The 26,480-nt window shown below is 34.6% G+C and overlaps 1 protein-coding gene across 1 annotated transcript in view; it reads left to right on the top strand.

Moving 5' to 3' along the window:
* Positions 1-26,480, top strand: part of LOC126966650 (lachesin-like) — a 52,427-nt gene that overhangs the window by 12,263 nt on the left and 13,684 nt on the right. Inside the window, exons 4-7 of the mRNA XM_050810811.1 lie at positions 1,539-1,724; positions 10,782-10,974; positions 13,880-14,008; positions 15,686-15,805. Of these exons, the coding sequence (XP_050666768.1) occupies positions 1,539-1,724; positions 10,782-10,974; positions 13,880-14,008; positions 15,686-15,805 (628 nt within the window). The remainder of the gene's footprint in view (positions 1-1,538; positions 1,725-10,781; positions 10,975-13,879; positions 14,009-15,685; positions 15,806-26,480) is intronic.

Genomic DNA, 26,480 nt, shown 5'->3' with positions numbered 1-26,480 from the left:
CGACTATTTCTTCTGTGAAGCAGTAATGTGTAAATATTACTGTGTTTCGGTCTGAAGGACGCCATAGCTAGTGAAATTACTGGGCAAATGAGACTTAACATCTTATGTCTCAAGATACGAGCGCAATTGTAGTGCCACTCAGAATATTTGAGTTTTTCAAGAATAGTTTAAATTTATAATTCAATTTAAGGTTTTGATTCAAATTTTAAAGTTTCATGCATAGAATAAAATCAGATAAATTTTAAACGAGCAATGAGTCTGTAAGTCCCAGACATATTGAAGTCTTAACATTCTTTTTATTGTTTGTTTATATTTAATATTTTTTTAATTTGAATATTTTCACATCAACATTTATCAAAAATTTATTCCGATTTATACGATTCAGTTGCCTAGTGTGTTGTAAAAAAAAGTCCAGTTACAAGAACGCGCCATTTTCTGTTGTCTTGTTAATGTCAGCTTGGGCTGTAAATATTAATTCAAAGCAATGGCAATAAGTTTCACGACACTTTTTTTTTATCAAAGCTTAACCTTTTCCAATTAAGTGGTGTTAAATGGTATAATTTACCACCTGTAACATTCTTCAACTAAATGACGTGTTATTTTTTGACCTAAATTAATAAAGTTTTTTTTTTGTAACAAATTAGAGGTTTACAGTCTCACTAAAATTACATTGAAAGTACTTATAACAATTATTTCTAATATGTTTAATTCTTATAAGGGATTTTTTTTTTCAAATTTTATTGGTTTTGTTCTACTGTTTGTTTTTGTGTTATGTGAAATAAAAATATGTTTATGTCTTATAAGTCTATGTTTTGTCTGTCTATATCTAATATGTCTATTGTAATTATTATGACTGGAACTCACGATATATATTTAAGTGATTTAATGCTGATATTTCGATCTAATTCTATGAATCGTGGTCACGGCGGGAATCGAAATATCGGCATCAAATCAATAAAATATGTTTATTATCTTTTACAATACTAAGTTTACAAATATAAATAAACTTGAAGACAAAACAGTTCCATAAATTAAATACTAATTATGTCTACAATGGACAATAATGCAAAACAAAAAACAACAAAGATATTTTAAACCAAAACTGAAACTACAAAATTACAACATACAAAACAAAAAATTTTAACAGTTATAAGAGTTATAAGTTATAGTTAAGGTCACAACAACAATGATTTCATTATTTAGAATTAACAATTTTTTACATTGAGTATAATATCACCCACTATTTTCTTATATAATGTATATTTAATGAAAATATATCAATTTCAGTAAGATGTATATTCTAAAAACTACGAGAGCGCCTCACAAATGTATTTCCTGCATAATTGGTTTTATAAGGTGATACATAAAAAGTAATCTTAGAACGAGAGGAGATTCGCGGTGTTATAAAGTACCTGTCATAATAATTACAATGTTAAAGTTCCGCAATGATGAAAGTTTAAAAACCATATAATAGGTGAATGTCTTTGACCGGACTTTTCCTGTTTTGTGAGTGTGTATCATTCATGATTTTTTCGCAGGTTGGATGGGTGAAGGCAGATACGAAAGCAATACAGGCAATTCACGTGCATGTGATCACAAACAACCACAGAGTAGCAGTGTCCCACAACGGGCAGTACGCGTGGAATCTACACATCAGGAACGTCCAGGAAGACGACCGGGGTCAATATATGTGTCAGATTAATACCGACCCTATGAAAAGTCAGGTTTGTGAGCTAAAGCTTAGATTCACCAGGAACACTTACATGTACACTCCGAAGAGCTGTTTAACCTGCTTCCTGCCGCCGAATTCCACCTTCGCACGACACGCCACAAGTTAGGGTATCATCCCCACCATCTGGATTTGTGGCCGTCTTCCACAGTGCGGTTTTGAAGGAGCTTTCTTCCACAAAGCTGTGGAATGAACTTCCTTGTGCGGTGTTTCCGAGACGATACGACATGGGTACCTTCAAAAAAAGCGCGTACACCTTCCTTAAAGGCCGGCAACGCTCCTGTGTTTCCAAGAGATTGTGGGCGGCGGTGATCACTTAACAACAGGTGATCCGTACGCTCGTTTGTCCTCATATTCCATAAAAAAAGTAATATAACATTGTTAGGTTCGATTGAGCATGACAATCCAGTAATTATTAGATTCTACATCAATGTTAGATTATTCAGTAATTTATCTACTTCTACTAGACGAGGATATGAACCTTGAAATTAACGGGTAAGTACGCTCATGAAATGAGAGGATGGGAAGCTCTCACCGGAGGAATCACATGGTGTTACAAGAGAGTTTGGTCTGCAGTGATCACTCACCATTAGGTGACCCGTATGCTCGATTGTCCTCCTCTTCCATAAAAATGGGAATTAGTGACGTAACGCGCTGATGACCGACCTCACCTAAAGCGGAATCATCTGCTCGTATATGTATTCCAATGTATTATGAGTAAAAACACACAAGCAGCGTTGTAGTGTACTGACATGTAGTCTTAACAGAGTATGTGTTAACTATCATTGTCACTGTCACGACATCGACAGTGACAATAACCGTGTGACGTTGAGTGTTATATAAGGAATGCACAGTACAGCGGAAGGCCAGTTCTAATCGGCTTATGGTTGCGTGTGGACGTATCCGGGTGTAGTGCTATATAGGAAAGATTAGTTGTTTCACTCGTGAGCAAACGATGAACATTACAAGGGTAATCGTAGACTAAAGCACACGATTACAATCTTTTCGTTTGCTCTGCAAAAGAGGGTCGTGCTATACATATATCAGCTTGGTTATAGACAGTCTCTCAAAGAAAAATTTAAAGAAATAAATATTATGACTGTTCATTGTCAGTACATGTATAAAAATTTAATATACGTTCACAAAAATCGTCAATTTTGCTCTAAATATAAGTTTCATTTTTGTAATACAAGAAATAAGGGATTGCTTATAACTAGTTCTAGTCGGCTTCTTGATACATAATAGCTTTAAGGGTAAATGTATACACTTTTATAATAAAGTCCCAGCCACTGTTCAGGGATTATCTATAAAAAAAATGTTTTATAAAAAAATGGCTCTGTCGTAGGTAAATCCTACTACTCAACAGCTGAATAGCTAAGTGATCGGATAGCCTGGGACTAGATTATGATTATTTTATAGCAATAGCAATGACAGTATAATATTGTATATTTTATTAAAAAGAGCGCAAAAAATGAATGCTGGGAGAGTTTCTTGCGACCCTTCTACTCTCTCAGAGCACCATTTGTTTCCGAAGCGGTGGTAGTATTTTTTATATTAGTAATGGTGTCAAAAAGAATTCTAAAAGAATCAATTTAGAGTAAATAAATACCTTGCATGCCTTTAATAACTTAGCACTGTTCCTCTTAACCCTATATATAAAAATGTAACACCTAAAAATGTAAAACCACTAATACTGGGATACAAGCTTGCAGAAGTAAGGTCTTCCAATCTTAGATATAATCAAGATATTTAGGTGTATAACGCGCGGTACACTTCAGCAAGTCTTTGCCTTAAAGGAATTAAATATCATTTAGATACACATCCTGTAGATAAATCTAATTCAATAACATAATATTGTATTATAAATTAAGATTGTTTCGTAACTCAATTGCAAACGAATCGCATACGATTGTAAAAGAAAGTCACATATTGCGAGTCTTTTACTTAAAGGAATTAAATAGCCATTTCATTTAGATAAACATTTAGTAACATTGCATCAATTTAGATTGTTCTGTAACTCAATAAAGTACAAACGGATCGCTTACACTGTAAAATAAAGTCACATAATGTAAAAACATCTTTAATTAGAAGTAAGTGCACTCCATTCCACTTTATCTATTGAAGAATCGATTGAATTTTTTTCATCGCTTTCTTTTTTTATAATCTTCTTCTTTCGTCCATATCCTTTAATTCTCACTTGTCGATATAGAAACTCTCGTGTCATAATTTCCGGAACAAACATTTTACGACTTCTGAATAATGTGTGATCGGACGGACCCCAATCGTCACATGGACAGAAAATCATATGTAAAGATATTTTAGTCCGATACTTTCTTAATTCTAAAATGGTACCAAGAAGTAGAATTGTAACATAAATTCCTAACCAAATATAACACAATAGAAGATCAACACGCATTGATATTAACGATATAACATAAGAGTTATCAAAATATTTCAAATTCAAATTTGAAACTTTAATGTACAAAAGTAAAAGAAGCATTAAAGGATTTGCAATCCAAGCTAATTTCCAGAAATAACTTGCCTTTACACCAATCATAAATATAATATCGACACTGTGTTTATGATATCCATATATCCAATAAAGTGAAACAGAGAAAAACAAACTGTTCGTGATTTGAATAATCTCAGTCGCATCTAAAAGAGATTCTGTGATATCCGAACAGTAGAACGGACACGAAACGATACAACAAATCAATAACAATATAGCTATACTCCAATTGCGGCGTTTTTCAGCAGCTTGAATATAAGTTATCACAGTATCATACAAAAACAGAAGTAAAATCCACAAATTTACTACCAGACATATAAATACTGTGATATACCAAAGAAATCCCCATATTGAAGTTCTGTCGTAGTAACTCATTATTTCAGACACAGAAGCAAACACTTCGAAAAACGGACTCTGTCCCATTTCCAAGACATTTTCTTCCTCACCGTGGCGATAAGACATTGTTTTGATTCCGCTAAATAATACAAGTGCAAGAATTGTTGAAACAAATACAGAAAACAGTGTCACTGTGATTGACGTCATTGTAGCCGGACTTCGGAATGGAACATCTCGAGACAAAAATCCAATAATACCACATCCTGTTCCGCAAGAGAGCACACCTCTTGTAAATATATAGAAACAATGTTTGTAGGTAAACTGGCCCCAATTCATAGATATCCTAGTCGAGTACCAACTGCCATTAGATGACATTGAAACGCAAAATAATATAAACAACACCAAACACACGAAAATTACTAAAAATTTCGTTGTTAGCTTGAGAAATTTCTCAATTCTGATTGTAAATAGAAAAAGTATCGCACCAATCAAGCAACTGGCTATAACGAACTTCCAAATACGAAAACAGTTGCTTTTCACTGTATTATGATCACCGATTTCTCTGTCGAAGAAACAGCTACTTGCTGTTTTCATTCCACAATCATCATCGAACAATGCCTGGGCTTCCAAGCAGTGTTGGAATATCGATATATTTATTCTCTTCACCATACATTTTTCGTGCGTAAAATCTTCACAGCTAGACCACGTCGGCGGATCAAATGCTGCATAGAATGTATAATTCAGATACCATACCGTTAGCACTATCATGTATATTGTCTTTAATATCACTAAATATATTGTTGCGTATCCGACACTCCGAAAGATTGGAAAGAAATCCCAAATTTTTATCACGTTGTAGTTTGTGTACTGTGCAAGACATATCTCAGAATAAACTAAAGGTATGCCCACAATAATAGCGGCCACAGTATGTATAACTACGTGGACGTAAAGGCCATTATGTGACGTATCGACTGGAAGGAATACAACGGTCATTTCGTTCATAGTCCAAGCCCACAATATGAATTTGTAAGTGCTATAATTCTTCCAGCGACTTTTAATTTCCTGGTAATACTTTTCATCCATCTTAACCTTTTTTATGCCAAGAATCTTATTAATTCCGCTCGAGAATATTTTATTACTGTTGTCATGGCCAACTAGTCTTGTAGGTCTTAGATATATATATTTTAGACATTATTTATACTTCTCGGTGTACAAACATGTTAATCTATACAATATATGAATTTAATTATATAAAATACTTATTAATGGTTAAACCGCATTTAATTTTCACAGTATTTTTACATTAGGTTATTGCGTAAAAGTAACATTTTTGTTTTTATTAATTTAACCCGATGTTTCGTGACCTTTGCAGGATCACGTTTTCAGAATGATCCTTTAAAATTCTAAGCCCTGAAAAAGTATTTATTACATATAAACACAGAACACAGAAAGATAGTAGAAGTAGTGTCACATTATGAATGACATGAAAACCAGCGCACCCAAATTCACACATATAAACATTATATCTCATAATACACATATGAACATGGATTAAGGATTGGTCTCCGCTGCGCTCCAACTAGATACCGCACTATCCAAGGACGATAGCAATAGCTTTTTTATTAGGGCATCTATTAGATGCTTGTGTGCGTGGCATCTTGACACTCAATGGCATCTTTCAAATTTTGTAACATAAGCTTCGTGTTATTTTACATTGAAATTAATAAAATACAAAATACTTACTGATGATATGAGATCCCAGTATTTCTTATTTCTTGTAGTATTTTTTTTATGTTTTACTACACAGACCGGCATTTTAGTTTCAATTATTAACAAAGTTTAACAGAAAATGTGGCACTTTAACTTCACACACTGTTCCAGACTGGCTCCATTACGCCCACTTGGGCGTAGTATCGGTTGCCGCACTTTGCGACTACGCCTGCGGTATATAGTTGGAGCGCAGAGGAGACCAATCCTTAATCTAAGCATATGAAATTCGGACTAATTGGCCTAGCCAACAGCTAGTGCCAAAATAAAATACAGAATTACGGTAAATTGATACTTACGCTTAAAGTCCATAAGGCTTGTATTAGTTTATAGTACCAAATATTACTAGCTTGCAGTGCTCCACCCCACATGTCACTCTGTCTAGCTCCTTACAGAAAAATAACTCTTATACGAATATATCAACTATCTTTCTGTGTTCTATGTATATAAATGAGTAACGGTTATCACTGAAAAAACAAAATATTGAATATTATATCTGCTTTCGTATAAATCCTAAATTTTTATTTATAAAGATATATCAAAACGCACTCATTTAAATATAACGTGTAAGAACTACATTATAAATTAAAATAGCTAGGTAAAAGTAAAGTTAAGAACAAAAAAAAATATTTTATATTTGTTGCAATAAAAGATTGGTGATTGATTACCTATTTTCACATTATCATCCAAATCACACAAATTAAATTTTACCATTGAAACATTTTACCATTGAAAATTTTCAAAATATTATTTGTGCTTATTCTTATAAATATATTCGTTAATTAAAATTATGTATAGATATAATAAAGATAATAACTGTCTATTATTTTAAATAGATAAAAGTTACAGAGTTTTAATTTAAATTTGTAAATCTATGTGTTACGATATTACAATACGACGACCCTATAGCCCAGTGGTGGCCTACTGAGCGAAATACTGCCTGCTGGTCCCGGGTTCAAATCCCGGTAGTTGCAAACAATTATATGATGAATATGAATGTTTGTTTCCGAGTCATGAATGTTTATTTGTATTTATGTATGTTTAAGTGAGTATACTGTATTAAATATGTCGTTGTCTTTTTTACCCATAGTACAGGCTATGTCTAGTTTGGGGCAAGATAAGTTGTGTAAAAATATTTATATTTATTTATATGCAAGTAAATAATTTTATATTTCTATAGTATATTTGCATAAACAAAATGCATTAAACAGTTAACAAAAGAATGAAGATATACACAGGGTGTTTTTTTAAGAAGGGTGATGGCTAAGTCGGAAACTATGAGACTTAGAGAAAAGTCGTGTCAGGAATGATGCTCTAGATTGATAAGAAACCAATAGCTGCATATTTAGTATTTTAAAATTTCCTGAACTTTGAGGGAAATCCACCCGAATGATTTTTCAAAAAAAGGTTACATCCTGTATTATTGAACCAATTGACTCTGTTGTTGATAAAGATCAATTTTTGTAAAGATATTATGTTATACTAAAAATGAAAGGAAATTGAAAAAATTTACATCTTTTTATTCATATCTCACTTTTACCTAACTAACAAGTTGCTCAAAATGGTTTCCTTTCACTCCAATGCATAAGTTTACACGACCTTAATGACATGAGTTTGAATAGGAGGTGAGTTTTCTTCAGTGTAAAAATAATAAAACAAACAAATTTGGTATTTCCTTTCAATTTTAGTAATACATTTCATTGCAAAGATTGATCCTTATCAGCGACAGAGTCCATTGGTGCAGTGATACAATAATACAGGATATTTTTTTAAATCATTCGGGTCGATTTCCGTCAAAAGTTCAAGATTATTAAAAAGAAATATGCAGTTATTGTTTTCTTATAAATCGGGGGCATGACTCCTTTCACGACTTTTCTCTAAGACTCGTAGTTTCCAACTTGGCCATCACCGCCTTTCTCAAAAAACCACCCTGTATATTAGCAATGGCCGAATGATTGAAATTAAAACGACGATAATAGTAACCGTAATGGAGATAAACTGAATTTAACTCCCGTCTAGCGAGTAAGCGATCGCAGCGGGTAATGATTCGTGTATAGTACTCCTAAATTATTGCTCTGTATTGTAATTTATACTCTGTTCTGATAACGGCATAAATTCCCAGCGCCGACAGTGCAGCTGCAAGCTTCGGCGACGTCGCCACGGCATGACGCCACTTGACAAAATGTGTTTCAAAAAATATCCGAAGCGATCTATTTATCGGATTGTGTTCGATGGCTTTGTTTACGACAACAACGTTAAGTTGACAAAATTTATAACCGATGCGGAACTCGAACCCGCGACATCTATCGTTCTGTGCGAATGCTCTTCCAACCGTTCGAGTGACGTATCGTTGATAAATTTCAAATTCAAATTCAAATAGTTTATTTCTCAAAATAGGATAACCGAATCACTTTTTGAAGTCAAGAAAATATACAAATAATAGAATAATACAGTCCTACTGCTAAATTATTATAATATTATTTACATTGCTTTAATCCCATGCACTTTTATCTGTTATATAATCTTTAATTGTATAATAACCTTTTTTCAAAAGTTTCTGTTTAACAAATATTTTAAACTTTTTTAATTGTAGTTTGCAAATTTCTTCAGGGATTTTATTATAAAAACGGACACATTGTCCTCTGAATGATTTGTCTATTTTCGTTAGCCTTGTGTGAATCAGAGCAAGATTATGTTTATTTCTAGTGTTGCAGTTATGAATGTCACTGTTTTTTTTAAAACGATCTATATTTTTATGCACAAATATTAGGTTTTCAAATATGTATTGACATGGTACTGTTAATATGTTGATCTCCTTAAATTTATCTCTCAACGAATGTCTTCTGGACAGATTGTAGATTGCTCGAACAGCTCTTTTCTGCAGCACAAAAATCGTTTGAATATCACTAACGTGTCCCCACAGTAATATACCGTAAGACATAACAGTATGGAAATAACTAAAATATACGACACGTGCCGTGTCTTCGTTTGTGAGCTGGCGAATTTTCCTTACAGCAAATGCTGCAGAACCAAGTCTATTCGCCAAACCAGCTATATGTGGACGCCATTGGTGTTTTGCGTCTAAAGTAATACGTAAATAATAAATAAATAAATCTCGTATATGAATTGTTCAATTCTCAGGTTGTGGATTCATCTACAGGATCTACTTTACAGTTGATAACCTGCTCAACTCCAACATTTGTATATTAGGAAATCGACTTGAAATGTCGCTCTTTCACATCTAAACAGTTTGTTATTTTATTGATAGGACATTCAATCAAATCAATTCAAAATCACTTTATTACTCCTAAATTATTTCTCTGTGGTGTAATTTTTACTCTGTTCTGATAACGGCATAAATTCCCAGCGCCGACAGTGCAGCTGCAAGCTTCGGCGACGTCGCCACGGCATGACGCCACTTGACGAAATGTGTTTCAAAAAATATCCGAAGCGATCAATTTATTGGACGGTGCTCGAAAGCTTTGTTTACGACAACAACGTTACGTTAACAAAATTTATAAACGATGCGGGACTCAAACCCGCGAATTCTCACGTTCTGTGCGAATTCTCTTTCACTGAGCCAACCGTTCGAGTGGCGTATCGTTGATATATCTCGTATATGAATTGTTCAATTCTCAGGTTGTGGCTTCCTCTACAGGATCGACTTTACAGTTGATAACCTGCTAAACCCCAGTATTTGCATAATATTAAATTGACTTGAGATGTCGCTCTTTTTTAAATCCAAACAATTTGTTATTTTTAAAATGATAACCGTGACATATACTCACTCAGGGTTATCACTTAAAAAATAACAAATTGTTTAGAGTAATAGTAATTTTAATCATAGGACATTCAATGAAATCAATTCAAAATCACTTTATTACTCCAAAATTATTGCTCTGTGTTGTAATTTGTACTCTGTTCTGATAACGGCATAAATTCCCAAGCCGACTGTGCAACTGCAAGCTTCGGCGATGTCGCCACGGCATGATGCCACTTGACGAAATGTGTTCTGAGCGGCACTACAACTGCGCTCGTCGCCTTGAGACATAAGATGTCAAGTCTCATTTGCCCAGTAATTTCACTAGCTACGGCGCTTTTCAGACCGAAACACAGTAATGCTTACACATTATTGCATATCTAGCCGGCATCCTGTGCAAAGGAGTTGCCACTCATTCTGTTCATGCTGTCGATGATGAATGACTTTTGAAAAATTTAATTAATCAATAAAAACTTTATTAATAACAAAAAAAACATACAAAATAATACAAGTTAAAATAGAGTGACAGAGGTAAGAGAAAAAAAATTGTAGAATTACGAAATTCAATTAAAATAAAAATTCGAAATTCTAATTTTGAACAATGATAATCCAATCAAAACAATCAATAAATCAAGAAAATTATCGATTTATATTAATTCTAAAAGGATTTTCATTTTTAGATGGGCTATCTTGATGTGGTAGTTCCTCCCGACTTCGTAAGTGAAGAGACTTCCGGTGACGTCATGATACCTGAAGGAGACATGGCAAAATTATCATGTCGAGCTCGAGGTCAACCTGCACCACGTGTCTTGTGGAGGCGAGAAGACGGCTCTGAAATAGTCCTGAGACATCCAAATGGTACTAAATCTAAAGGTAATCAAAATGATTTGTTATGTTTTTAAAGACGTGATGACCCTCACTTCTAGGATTAATACACAAATAAAATTTGAAAACAAAATTTTAGGAACGATGCGGTACTCGAACCCACGACCTCTCGCATTCCGTGCGAGTGCTTCCAACTGAACTACCCGTTTGAGTGAGGTTTCATCATAAAATCTTGTATGCTTTGTTCAACTCTTAGGTTGTGGCTTCCATAACAAATTGTTTAGATTTGCAAGACCGACATCTCAAGTCAATTTCCTAATCTATATTTCTATAAATACTGGGGTTGATCGGTAACTGTAAAGTAGATCCTGTAGATGAAGCCACAACCTGAGAGTTGAACAAAGCATACAAGATTTTATGATGATACGTCACTCGAACGGTAGGCTCAGTTGGAAGAGTACTCGCACGGAACGCGATAGGTCGTGGGTTCGAGTCGCTCATCGTTCATTAAATTTTGTTTTCAAGATTTATTTGTGAATCAAAAACGATGTCTAATTGTACTATATGGCCACATTATCTCTGGACTTCACTGGAACGTAATGCCCCCCTCCCGTTCCCCTTTCGGCCCCCCGCGCTCGTTCTGTTGCGTCAGTAGGGTTTGCAGTTTCATTTCCGTTACATATATGTTGTAATATTTACGTGCTATCACTGCTATGTTTTGGAGTTTTTATTGTTACGTTTTGACTTTTGTTGTTTATGGTCTGTCAAAAAATAAATTCTCTTTGTACTTAACCTAGATGTTTTGATTGTTGTTTCATCATTATAATATCAGCATCACAACACAATAAATCCTTGTTTATTTATTAATAACAATATTAGGATATTATTTAGTGATGCTTGATTTGCACACCGAAACAAAGCGACGTTGTGACGTCATCGGTGTCAGGATATAATATCCAGAGATAATGTTACCGGGTAGTAAATAATAATACCTACGTCATTATTTATTAATACGGCTTTACTAGCGCTTTAGTCGGTTTCGGTACCGACTAATTTCGGACCATTTGGAGCTCCTTCATCAGGGTGAGTGTGGTGGGTTCGCGATAACGTCCCACCTCTTACTGCGGACTTTGGCTCATAGTGCGCGGCTGGACAGGGCGGGGAGCGCGGGATGCGCCGGTGATGACGAGCACGGTATCACTGACCCTGCATCACTATTGGTATCCAAGGGTGCACAGAATGAAAAATCTTATTTGACCAGTAGGCACAAAGGCATTTCTTCCCCTCGGGTACATAAATACAGTACACACATCACCCTTCACACATACACACATCCCGACACATTCACCATACACACATAACAGTCATAACGTAAATATAATATAATACTTGATCGATTTTGAACACAATCAAATACCTAGTTTGTATTAGTTTGCTAATTTCAAGTACACGCACCTACCGCTGATCTAAGGACGATGAATACTATCCTTTCGTGATACAGTTTTTACTAGTACGAAACGATAGGGTTAATCAGTTTAATGACATTCACTAAGTTACCTATAATAATGAAAGTTAACTTTGAATAATAATTAGTTATATTGTGTTTAGTTAATTGTATAGATTAAGAAGCTGTATAATGGTTGTTTTCATATTTTAATAAAGATAAAGAATGTACTCACAATGTCCACTACGTGATCATCGGCACTATGGGTCTTAATGCGAGACGCGTTTTGTAACACTGGTTTCCAAGTTGGTGGCAGAGCCCAATCCTTGTCTCAATTAAAATTAGGTCGACGGTCAATTTCTATGGCTTCCAACAGCTTGTGAGATACAAAGTTTTATTACGAGCCGATACTTTCAACCTATCGAACCTAATATAATGTGATGTGTCGGAGTTTAGAGCATGCTCTGCCTCTGCCGATGTATTGCTATCTAACTTACGTACACTGCGGATGTGCTCGGTGAGTCTGGTTTATATGTTGAGTCCCGTTTCACCAATTTTAGCTACATTGCCGCACTCGCATGGAATTGCGTAGACGCCAGGGCTCTCCAGAATGATTGAGTAAAGCTGTATTAATAAATAATTTAAAAATGACTCACGAAAGTTTTAATAACCAACGCCACTCCTTCGAGTAACATAGGGACACTTCTCGATAATTCCAGCTTCTCAATCGCAGTTGGTTTACGCCTGGGTATCCCTAGAACAGTTCCCCGTATGTGCCGTTGCGGAGGCAATGTAGACAGCCTTATCTTGCCGCCGCAGTGCGGGCCGTCTCTCACGCCATGCCGCCTTAAACGACGTCTTGCGTCGGGCCTTTACTATCGTCAACGTGCCGGCTATCCTAGAGCCGAATGGAATTTCACGTGATGATGGTAAGAGGCCTGATGGAATGACGTTGATTTCTTGGAGTCGTGGAAAGCCATTGGTGTGGGATGCGACTTGTGTGGACACGCTAGCCCCCTCTCATATTGAACATTCATCTAGAGCGGGAGGTGCAGCGGCGGAAACTGCCGAAAACCTAAAGCGGAGGAAATATGCATCACTCGGTGATGGATACATATTTGTTCCCTTTTGGTGGAGACGATGGGTCCTTGGGGTTCAGCGGCACAAAAACTCATAAAAGAGCTATCCAGGCGTCTAACCGATTTAACAGGTGATCCAAGATCTGATACTCTGTCAAAGGATAAGTTTGGCTATACAAAGTACACGTTGCCAGCTTCATGGGCACCTTTTTATATAAATAGCGTTATTAATTATTAAGTCATATTATTATTAGTATAATATTATTTTTTAATAATAAAATTATAAATAAAATGTATGTATAGGTATAAAATACATCCAATGAAAATATTATTATACTGCGAAATTGAGTTAAATAACGTGTTATTAAATATCATTATTTTAAAACCTACGTGATTGTTGTATTTCTCTTGATATGCAATATTTTTTTAGTTCACACACATGAAGATGAGGTGCTGACGTTGAATAAGATTTCCCGTTCGGACATGGGCGCATATCTTTGCATCGCAAGCAATGGTGTCCCCCCTTCTGTGAGCAAGAGAATAGTAGTAAAGGTTCACTGTAAGTAAATATAAGTGTACAGTTTCTTGGAGATAATCCTTAAGATCAAGTCGGCCATTAAAATAAATTGCATGTCTTTTATACCGAGTCTTCTTTAAGCAGAAATATGAATCTGAAATAAATAAAATTGACAAAAATCGACTTTAATAGTACAACACGGCATATTTTTAGAATCTTCATTCATAAAAGAGAATTTATGTTTGTCTGTATTTTTACATAAAATTCTATTTGCACACATTTAAATCATAGCATGACCACTCCGACGTTGTAGTTTAGTTAGTTGGACACGAGAAAGATCAGTTTAAAATATAAAGGATTTATAGAATATAAATTCCACTAAAATACACCTAGTTTGTGTTTTTTTTAATATAGCAATAAATGAAGGCGACATTTGCAATTATTTAAAAAATATGGCGTTTTGGCGCGAATAGGACAATCTTCAAACAAATAACCTTACATCAGTTATACGTCTAAATAGACTGTGAAAGCTGTGAAAACGTCAAAATATTTGAGGTCGACATGTAGCCTCTATATTAAGCAGAACACACACACTAACACAAAATGATATAAAATCGGGAGTATAAGATGTAGCTCGCGCACACTTAAGTAAGAAACCTGGCCTGTTTTCATTGCAATAAGGAAGGCCGAAAGGAATGGAAAGCTTTAGTGACCAACGTTACGAAAATCTTGAAATACGGACACGACCTTCAGAAATGAAGAAACCGACCAAGAAGATGTTTTCATCGGTTGCTTAGCAGCAAAAGGCACTATCTAGTCGAACAAATTATCTAAGCATTTAATCATTTATAATAATCCTAAGATTTTAGCGTAATCTGATGCTATATCTAGTAAACGTACAAAGACAATCTTGGAACAACTCCTTAATCACATATAATAAATAGCTTTCGAGTCATCATATAAATATTTCTTTTAAATTTCTGAATCTATCCATTATGTTCGGAAAACGTAGAGCTCGTGAGAAGAACGTGCAAGAAACTCAACGGCCACTCTTTTCAATCAATAGAGTATTTTACAATGGCTGTACACGGACGAGTAAAAAAAGAAGCACTCCGTGTCACCTTACATAACAGTGAAGCACCAAAACAAGCCGGTAAACGTATAAATATTTAACCCAACGCACACACTTACACTAATACAAGCCAATCGGCCGCCATTTATTTTTTATGGAAAAGTAGGACAAACGAGCACCAGGTGACCCGTATGGTCACCTGGTGTTAAGTGATCACAATCTTTTGCAACACCAGAGGAACCACAGGAGAGTTGCCGGCCTGTAAGGAAGGAGTACGCGCTTTTTATGAAGGTACCCATGTCATATCGTCCCGGAAACACCGTACAAGGAAGCTATTCCAAAGCTTTGTAGTGCGTGGAAGAAAGCTCCTTGAAAACCGCACTGTGGAGGACCGCCACACATCCAGATGGTTGGGATGATATCCTTACTTGTGGCGTGTCGTGCGAAGGTGGAATTCGGCGGCAGGAATCAGGTTAAACAGCTCTTCGTAACACTCCCATTATAAGATTTGCCATCGTCTGTGACAGATCAGTTTGCGTCGCAATAAAATATTTTAAAAATGCCGTTGTGCGTTGTGAAAAAAATTGTAGCAATTTTGTTTAAATTTTATTTAAAATACAATATAGAAGACGATATTTGTTCCGCAGTTCACCCGGTGATACAAGTCCCTAATCAGTTAGTGGGAGCTCCGCTTGGAACTGACGTAACCCTGGAGTGCTACGTCGAGGCATCACCAAAATCTATTAACTACTGGGTTAAGGAGTCAAGTATGTAAACATATTAATCACTTTATTGCTCTTAATATTGTTTTCATTATTATAACACTAGAAATAAGGGATTGCTTGTAACTTAGTTTAGTAGGCTTCATAAGATTCATAATAGTTTTAAGGGTAAATGTATACACTTTCATAATAAATTCCAAGCCAATGTTCAGACATTATCTATAAATAAAATTAAAGTTGTATTAAAATAATGGCTCTGTCGTAAATCCTACTACTCCATAGCTGATATCTAAGTGATCCGACAGCCTGGTACTAGATTATGATTTTTTTGTAGCAATAGCCATGACAATAAGATATTGTATATTTCATTAAAAAGTGCCTACAAAAATCATGCTGGGACAGTTTTTTTGCGTCGCTTCTTCTCTCTCAGAGCACCATTTGCTTCCGAAGCGGTAGTAGTTTCTAGTATATTAGAAATGACATCAAAAAGAATTCTAAAGGAATCAATTTTGAGAAAATATATGCCTTTTTATGCCTTTTAGTCTTTCTTGTATGAATATCGACGTATTGTGTCTGTGTATGTTCCCTATGAACTCTTCAATTTTTATAATATATAAATATATTTATATATATATATATATATATATATATATATATATATATATATATATCATAAGTCAATCTTCTTATTATTATATTATCTAGGTATATGAATGGTTGGTAGATTTTGTCAGTTGGTATGTCTGTGTAAACACCTGTTATTTATCTATAATCTATATACAGGATGGCCGAGAAGTTGACGTCCAAAGCTAAAATTTAAAAGCCTCATGGTGATGAGTATCCGAATCACCCCTATGTTATGTTCTACGATTTTGCGTAGTTTAGGAGAATTATTTTTAATGTGGCTTCTATTTTTAAAAACTTCCCAGAACATTGGCCAATAAAATGAGCCAAATTCAAATTTTAGCTTTGGACGTCAACTTCACGGCCACCCAGTATATAAAATGATAGGTAAATATACACAAATAAAATTTGAAAACATAATTTTATGAACGATGTGGGACACGAACCCGCTACCTCTCGCGTTCCGTGCGAGTGCTCTTCCAACGTTGATATCGTTGATAAAATCTTGTATGCTATGTTCAACTCTCAGGTTGTGGCTTCATCTAAGTTTTAATTCTTGCCATATCTTCATTTAAAATGTGTGTGCGCCGACGAAGTCTCGGGCATTAGCTAGTCATTCATAAGTATGTAATAATAAAATTTTTACTTCGAAAGTAATTTAAAAGAATTAGAAGTAAAACCTGGGTTGCTCCAAAAACAAGTTTATGTTATTTATTAAAACTTTCGTGAGTCATTATTAAATTATTTATAAATCCGGCTTTACTCACGTTTTATCGGTGTCGATACCGAGTCCGCAGTAAGAGACGGGACGTTATCGCGAACCCTCCACACTCACCCTGATGAAGGTACTCCAAATGGTTCGAAACTAGTCGGTACCGACACCGACAAACCTGAGTAAAGCCAGATTTATAAGTAATATAAGTTACATCTATAAGATAATGACATGCGAGTGTTAAAAGTAGACATAGTTTGTTGATGATATTTTGTATGTGTGTCTCTAGCAACACTCCCTTATATTACGAAACTTTAACAATTATAATGATTGGTCTAAAGAGTCCACTTTACATTCAACTTCATTAGGAAGTGTTAGCTTATAGGACCTCAGGGAATCTCGCTGGATCCTAAGAAGTTCAGACCACGTCTGTACTTAGACATAATATTATAAATGTGAAAGTTTGTATGTCTGGATGTATGTTTGAACTTCTTTAACGCAAAATCTACTGAATAGATTTTGATGAAACTTTACAATAATATAGCTTACACACCAGAATAACAAATAGGCTATAATTTATAAAACTATAGTGTGAATTATACAAAATATAAAAGAAGTGTGATTGTTACTAATGAATACAACTAGCGCCATCTCTTATCAACTAGCAAGCACAAGATCAATACAATTTATATGGCAAAACAACGTTTGCCGGGTCAACTAGTATAATATACATGTATGCTTTACAACAAGATCTCAGAAAATGTTCAAAACAAATGTATTACGAAATTCGAAAGTACTGTTTTAAAAGCGGCCAAGTGCGAGTCGGACTAGCCCATGAAGGTTTCCGTAGCAGCAAGTAACATAATATAAAATTTATATAGAAAGGAAAATGATATTAAATTAACTAAATGCAACAGGCAAAAAATCTTTGCTTAAAATCATACAGTGCAAATGAGCTCTCATCATTTATACGTATTAAAAAAAACTACTTACTACTTAAAACTACTAGATCTCGTTCAAACCAATCTTTGATGGAAGTTTTCATGGTAATGTACATCATATATTTTTTTTTAGTTTTATCATTTTCTTATTTTAGAAGTGACGGGGGGGTCGCTCATTTTACCACTTTGGAATTGTCTCTCGCGCAAACTATTCAGATTAGAAAAAAGTGATATTAGAAACCTATCATTTTTATATCATATATCATTTTTAAAACCTATCCATAGATACCCCACACGTATGGGTTTGATGAAAAAATTTTTTAAGTTTCAGTTCTAAGTATCAACCCCCAAAATTTATTGTTTTTTTTTCTATTTTTGTGTAAAAATGATAATGCGGTTCATGGAATACATCTACTTAGCAAGTTTCTAGAGTATAGTTCTTATAGTTTTTGAAAAAAAGTGGCTGTGACATACACGGATATACAGACAGACATGACAAATCTATAAGAGTTCCTTTTTTGCCATTTGGCTACGGAACCATAAAAACGTTTGTGTGGTAAAGGTTACTATAACATAAATGACTTTCTTAAGCGAAAACTTCTTTAGACTCGCTGAGCGCTGATTACTATTTAATGATATTGAGCTGTCATGCCTAGCGAATATAGGATGATTAAGGGAATAAAAGTATAATTATGTATACGATTATAGGTACTTTATTAATACAGAATAAAAATTAATATCGTAAGGCTTTAGGCAAAATATTAAAATAAGAGTAAAGACGAACAAGATAGTCTCAATAGTTAAATATACAATAAATAATAAATTGAACTAACATAATATAAGGGAATAAGATAACTAGTTTCAGTTTAAATATAAATTTAATTCATTCCTCCTATAAAAATCTTATTTATTCACTGAAAAAAGTGATTAGAAAGCACTTTTGCTGTTTGAATTTAGAATACACCAGTATATTTGATTTGATTGGTCGATTTTAAAAAAAAAAAATCTATAAGGAGTTTAATACTTGAATGATAATTAATATTGTTTCACAAATTAATATCGTAAAAGTCAAAGTTTTATTTGTAAACAAAACATGTCAGATTGATGCTACGTAAATATTATAAAGTATGTGTTTGCCACATTTATGACGTGAAAATTTTACATTAAACATTACTAAATCATTGGTCACATTAATATCAATTTAATTTAAATAGCAGTATTATTTATTATTCTACTAAATTATCAAATTTTCTTTTTTTCAAGTTTTTAATGAAAATATTCGTATAATGAATAAAAGCAGTATTTACTAGGGTATATTTACATACATACATACATAAAATCACGCCTCTTTCCCGTAGGGGTAGGCAGAGACCACTTCTTTCCACTTGCTACGATCCTTACATACTTGTTTCGCTTCGTCCACTTTCATTATTCCTTTCATACATGCTCTCCGGTTTAGGGTTCTCTTGACCTGGCCTTTTTTCAAGACGTCCCTGATTTGATCTTGAAACGTCCGCCTAAGTCTTCCCCTTCCAACACTTTCATTCACACTGGCCTTATACACTTTCTTCGTCAATCGTTCTTCATTCATTCTCTCGACATGTCCAAACCATCTCAGCATAAGGTATATTTTCACTATAATATATCTCTAAAAATAATAGTGTTTAGAAATTGCATTTTAATTCTAGTAATTACTGCAAATTTAATTTGCATTTAAATAATTTAACCTTCCGTTTTCCTTCATTAAAATAATAATACGGTTTTTTTCGCTTAATACTTTCCATTGCTCGTTGTCATGATATAAAATTTTGTCTCGTCTGTTTTAATATTCAATGAATAATGAATGGAATGTATTTGTAAGTTCGTGTCTTTGATTTGAATTCAATAGTAAACCTGTTGGTCTGTTCAGTTGAATGCTAACTTTGATCAAAAACTCCCACGTAGTTTAGTAAATGTTTGAACTGACGTTGAAACTTTGAGATTCCAGAACTTCATTTCGGTATTCAAACTAAGTATACACACATAATGTAATATTACTAGCTGACATGACAGACGTTGTTCTGTACATAATAAATAAAAATCATGTTTTTTATGAATATTTTGTCAATAATATTTCTTAACAATAAGAATTATTTCGTAAAATATGCGCCCTTGTTGTTTCAATGAAATTGCTTCACAAACCGTGTCAAACCGTGCGTCAATCAATTCTCTCATAGAAAATATGTCTATACAAAACAAATATTGGAAATAAAAATAACTGTGGGTAAATCGAAATAAAAATTATCCTATCTCTCAAGTTTGACTAAATTGCACTCCATGAAGTAATCCCCATTCAAATCCGTTCATTAGTTTAGGAGTCCGTCGCGGACAAACAACGTGTCACGTAATTTATATATATTAAGATATTACCAGCAGACCCGGAAAACGTTATTTTGACATCTAAATTATTAGTTTTAGTGTTCGACTGTTTTTTCTCCGACGTACTTTACAAATCCGACCACCACGAAAATGTCTTTTAATTTTTCGGGTTAGTATGTAGCATATATTTGGCGGAGGATTTGTTCCATTTTCACTTCCAGTGCACCGGGAATCGAAGAAAAAATAACCGTGATACAACAGGTACCAAACAGGTACGACAATTTGCATGAATAGAGACGACAAAATATTAATTATGATAAGCTTAATGCCATCGGCAATTTTTATTATTGATTTTTATTTTTATTTAATTTTTAAGCTAAATGCGTTGTATTGGGTTTATACCTATTAATAAAGACTATTATTATTAATTATAATAATTTATTACATTACCATATTAGTTAGATAGATTTACAAAATATCTGTTACAGAGTATACGTTGGTTTAAAGTAAGTAACTTTAATTTTACAAGTATTCTGGCCTCACACTAGGATGCCCTGTGTCATGAGGTCCAGTCTCTTCGCCTGTAATAGTACAAAATAGGTCTTTTCTATAGATATATATGACACAAAAAATGTGGCTTCCTGTTGGTAACAGATTATTCAAAATTGGTTCAGTAGATCTCTGGATCTAAAGAATATATCTATAAATAAAGGCCGGCAACGCTCCTGTGATTCTTTTGTTTCAAGAGAATGTCGGTAGCGGTGATCATTAACATCAGGCCCGTATGCTCGTTAGTCCTCCTTTTCCATAAAAAAAGATTAGCCTCTAGAAAATTGTCATACTGATTGAGGAAGAAATATTTAATTATTTCGTAAATTTTTCAATGTTGAGAGTTCAAATGAGACAAATCCAACAAATTCAAAATCTTGAAAATCAGTCCAGCCTTTCTCAAGATATATAAGGTATTTATAACACTTATGTGTTCGAACAAATATATTGTGTAATGTACGTATTTTTTTTTATTTGAACTAAGTATTTTTATGATGGTCTCACTAATAATATAATTATAAACGCTATGATTGAAGGTAATGCAAATGTTATAGGTCACTACTGCAATATGCTCCTATAAACTTATGATATTGCGATTTAGAAACGCGTGAACAAGCCATGTAGAGTAGGCCTTGGGAAAAACAAGACATTCCCAAATGTATGCCTGCTTCTTTGAAGGTTACTTTGATTCTGCGATGTGTTGATATTCACTGAAAATGCAACTTTTAATTGTAACTGCAGGCGTTGAAAATTAATTACTGCCCCACCTGCAGTCATCCTATCGCCCGCAAGCCCGTCTGCCCCCCACTGGACCGCACCATAATATCGCGCACTCGGTTATATATCGTCATCGTCGTAACTTATCAAATATTTTTTCAAATAATGAAGTATAAAAGACAAAGATTATCTACTTTAACTACACTATGCGATAAAAGTATATATTTTGATATAAGGATCAATTTGTTCTTACCAAAATGTGTACGTTAAAAATGATAACCCTCACTTCTGGGTTAATGACACAAATTAAATTTGTAAACACTATTTATCAACGATGCGGGACTCCACTCTGTTCCGTGCGAGCGCTCTTCCACTGACCCAACCGTTTGAGTGACGTATCGTTCAAAAATCTTGATATGCCCGCTTACGTTGTAGTCGCTCGATTTTAATTTAATATTCAAGATTCCCTCAATAGAAACGTAATGAAAGTCTATGAAGACATTCTTTAGATATGAATAATTACCAAAAGCATTGTTGGTTGCCATGGCAGTCGTAAAAGCCGTGATCACTGAAGTGTAACTAACAATCATTGTCTTATTTTACCACAATAGGTCACTTTTCTTAAGGCTTAAATGTCTTACTCGTAAATTAAATCTTAATATCTCATTACTTGCAAGCTTCGCTCCGCCCGAGATCGACGCTTGCCAAAAAACTATAGTAATTTGAAACAATCCGCCAGATGTTTCAATGTATGTGGTTTTTAAAATAAGAATAACTTTTAATATTTTAATCTGTTATGATTGTTTTTAATTTTTAAAATCCGTCTGCTTTAGTCGGTATTGACAATTATTAATATATACACGTTATATAATAATATATTAAAAATGTATAAATTGTACATTGAATATTTTTTAAGAATACTATTTGTGTGCTCCAAAAACAATACAAATGCTGAAGTAGTTTAATGCAATTTTCCTTGTCTGTATGTATGTCTGTCAAGACATTTTTATCTCGGCAACATGTGGAGGTATCAAGTTGAAATTAAAACTATATACTCAGGTCTTCAGTGTCTTAAATATGTGAAAAAATCAAACTTGTGAGTTAACTTAAAAAAGATATGCCCGTTTATGTCACAGAAAACAAATATTTCGACACTCTCAATTTTATCAAAATTTATCAGGTATTTTCCTTTGACCTAGAACTATATGTAATACCATCTCATACTACAAGTATAGGCAAATCTGAAAAATATATAATACTAGTGGACCCGGCAGACGTTGTCCACGTATACACGTCTTAAATTTGAAAAATCGGTCCAGCCGTTTAGTAGGTAGTTCAATCGTGAATCTAAACCATTCTCGAATCTACCTGAAGACACACACAAATCTCAAATTCACTGGAACAAACAAAAAAATCATCAAAATCAGTCCAGCCGTTTAGGAGGTAGTTCAATTGTGAATCTAAACCATTCTCGAATCCACCTGAAGACACACACCAATCTCAAATTCACTGGAACAAACAAATAAATCATCAAAATCAGTCCAGCCGTTTAGGAGGGAGTTCAATTGTGAATCTATACCATTCTCGAATCCACCTGAAGACACACACCAATCTAAAATTCACTGGAACAAACAAAAAAAATCATCAAAATCAGTCGAGCCGTTTAGGAGGTAGTTCAATTGTGAATCTAAACCATTCTCGAATCCACCTGAATACACACAGAAAGTTTCATTAGAATCGGTCCAGCCGTCTAGGAGGAGTTCAGTGACATACACACGCACACAAGAAATATAAATATAAAGATTATTAAGATGTTATAAAATCAAAAAAAAAATATATGGAACCCTCGCAGTGCTAGTCCGACTGTTTCTCTTCTGGTATTTTATTTATTTTGATTTAACAAATAAACTTTTGAAAGAAGATGAAGAAAAAAAACAATCTCAAACCGTGAAGAAGAAAAAATAAATTGAATTCATATGAACAGATCCTTAAGATACAATATACTGGTATACTCGTATTACGAGCAGTATCTAGGACATAGTTCAGATGAAACGTAGATCTATAAAATGTTGATGGTTCAATAATCTAACTAGTCACGAAAGCTCCGGTCCGTAATCTCGGGTGCATAAAACGAAAATGTGTTTCAATAACACAGTGAAGTACAACGCGGTACCAGTGTGGAATTGTAATAAAACTTCACTACGGATTCACTGTGAAATATCCATTAGCACCTATTCGAGTGTAAAATATGCCAACTAAAGTTATAAAATTACATTATTATAGTTGCAGAGTCTATTTCGTTTTTTTTTTATGGAATAGGACGACAAACGAGCGTACGTGTCACTTGGTGTTAAGTGATCACCGCCGCCCACATTCTCTTGCAACACCAGAGGAATCACAAGAGCGTTGCCGGCCTTTAAGGAGGGTGTACGCGCTTTTTTTGAAGGTATGTCATGTCGTATCGTCCCGGAAACACCGCACAAGGAACCTCATTCCACAGCGTTGTAGTACACGGAAGAAAGCTCCTTGAAAACCGCACTGTGGAGGACACATCCAGATGGTGGGGATGATATCTTAATTTGTGGCGAGTCGTGCGAAGGTGGAATTAGGCGGCAGGAAATCAGGTTAAACAGCTCTTCGGAACACTCCCCGTGATAAATGCTGTAGAAGACACACAATGAAGCGACGTCTCTACGCAACGCCAAGTGATCCAGCCGTTCGCAGAGCACTACTTTCTTGACATTGAATTCATTTAGTGGATAATATATTCTGAAAAAAATCTTCCGGCCACACATGGAGTATTGCTGTCATCTCTGGTCTGGCCCACCCCAGTATCAGCTCGAACCATTTGACTGAGTGCAACTCAGAGCTGCTAGAATTGTCGGGGACCCAGTGCTCTGTGAACGACTAGCGCATGACGTGACGTTCATTATGTGTCTTCTACCGCATTTATCACGGGGGGTGTTCCGAAGAGCTTTTCAACCTGATTCCTTGCCTTGAATTTCACCTTCGTACGAAGCGCTGCAAATAAGGATCATCCCCAGCATTTGGATGTTGCAGCGTTCCTCCACAGTGCGGTTTTCAAACTTTCTTCCACGTACAACAAAGCTGGAATGAGCTTCCTTGTGCGGTGTTTCTGGGACGATACGACATGGGTACCTTCAAGAAAAGCGCGTACACCTTCCTTAAATGCAGTAACGCTCCTGTGATTCCTCTGGTATTGCAAGAGAATGTGGGCGGCGGTGATCACTTAATATCAGGTGACCCATATGCTCATTTGCTCTCCTCTTTCTTAAAAAAAAACATACACGTACGAATGGAACTCGTGCAGTATCTTGGAAATGTATCTATAAAGATGTTGGATAAACCTTGTGCTGTGCATCAAGACTGATTATCTTATTAATGTCTGCATGATGTTACTATTACATATATGAGATGTCGGCCTATCCTCATCTTAACGCGCGGGGGTTACAATAGTAATGAATAATTTTATAAATTTAAGAGATATTCAATGAACATTTTGGAATCAATGCACTCGAATCCCAACATAAATTCAAGTAACAAATTATAGATAAAAAATCCACAATTTAGATTAATATTTATTTTAATTTTATACGAATGAACGATAAATTCTTACCAAGTGATTAGTATCTTCGTGAGGGGAACAAAAAAATATTAGTAACAATCCGCACTACAGATTAAAGCCTTTTACTTCATATTTCTTCGCATAGCCGACGGCGGTTCCAGAAAGTTCTCAGCACAACAGTTGTAGCGTAAAATTTACGGGTTAATTTTCAATTGTACTCAGTTTATATGTTTTGTTGAATGTATGAAAGAAATAATAATTCATAAATTGAAATAGGCGCTGTTTCACATAATATACTTACAGTTTTTGTTATAAATAAACAATAACAATAGTAAATCTATATATAATTGACAATTATAAGTGTGGGTGGAGCAATATTCATTTACGGCCGTTTTCAAAAACCTTTCTATCCTTAGTTCAACTTACGGATACATTGCTGTCACCGTTTATTGACACGATCCTATCTATCCATAGTTATTATATAATATTGTTATATTCCAATGCCATCTGTCAATAGGTCATTGAAACGTAAGTAAGCGTAAAAGGATAGATTTGTCTACGTCTAGTAAGTTAAAGATAGATAGGTTATTGAAAACGGCCGTTAAATGAATTTTGATTTGTAGTGTCATGTTGCATCCTAAGTGAACGAATTGGATAATGGAAACTGACGTGAAATAACGGCTCTGAAGCTGAGATTCTTCAGTCTATGGGCTATCCGGAGACCTACCCCTAGACACAAATGACAACACGGATAAAAATACGAACCAGGATTGAACTAGACTAAGAACTCCTCGAGAGTCCGTCCCTAGACGTCCACAGTTAGGACTTTTACCTAATGGTGTATGGTGCGAAGAGATGTGGGTTTTCTCTGCATCTTCTGCCGCATTTATCACGAGGAATGCACCCGCACCATGTTGCTGTCTGGCATTCTACAAACGTATTTCCTAGCAGTCACTTTCCAGAATAAATTTCTGGCTGCAGTTTTATAGAATCAATATCAATAACATGAATATATGCTCGTATGTGCTCCTCTAGCATAAGAAAGAGATTGATAATAGTAATCTGTGAGTTAATTATGACTGTTCAATGTCAGTACATTAATGAAAATTTAATATATGTTCACAAAAATCGTCACCTTTTTGCTCTTAATAGTGATTTTCCTTATTATACATTATACACTAGAAATTAGGGATTGCTTGTAACTCTTAATTCTAGTAGATATAAGATACATAA

Source organism: Leptidea sinapis, chromosome 10 (genome assembly GCF_905404315.1).
Source record: "Leptidea sinapis chromosome 10, ilLepSina1.1, whole genome shotgun sequence".
NCBI lineage: Eukaryota > Metazoa > Arthropoda > Insecta > Lepidoptera > Pieridae > Leptidea > Leptidea sinapis.
This window is presented reverse-complemented; position numbering and strand designations above follow the sequence as displayed.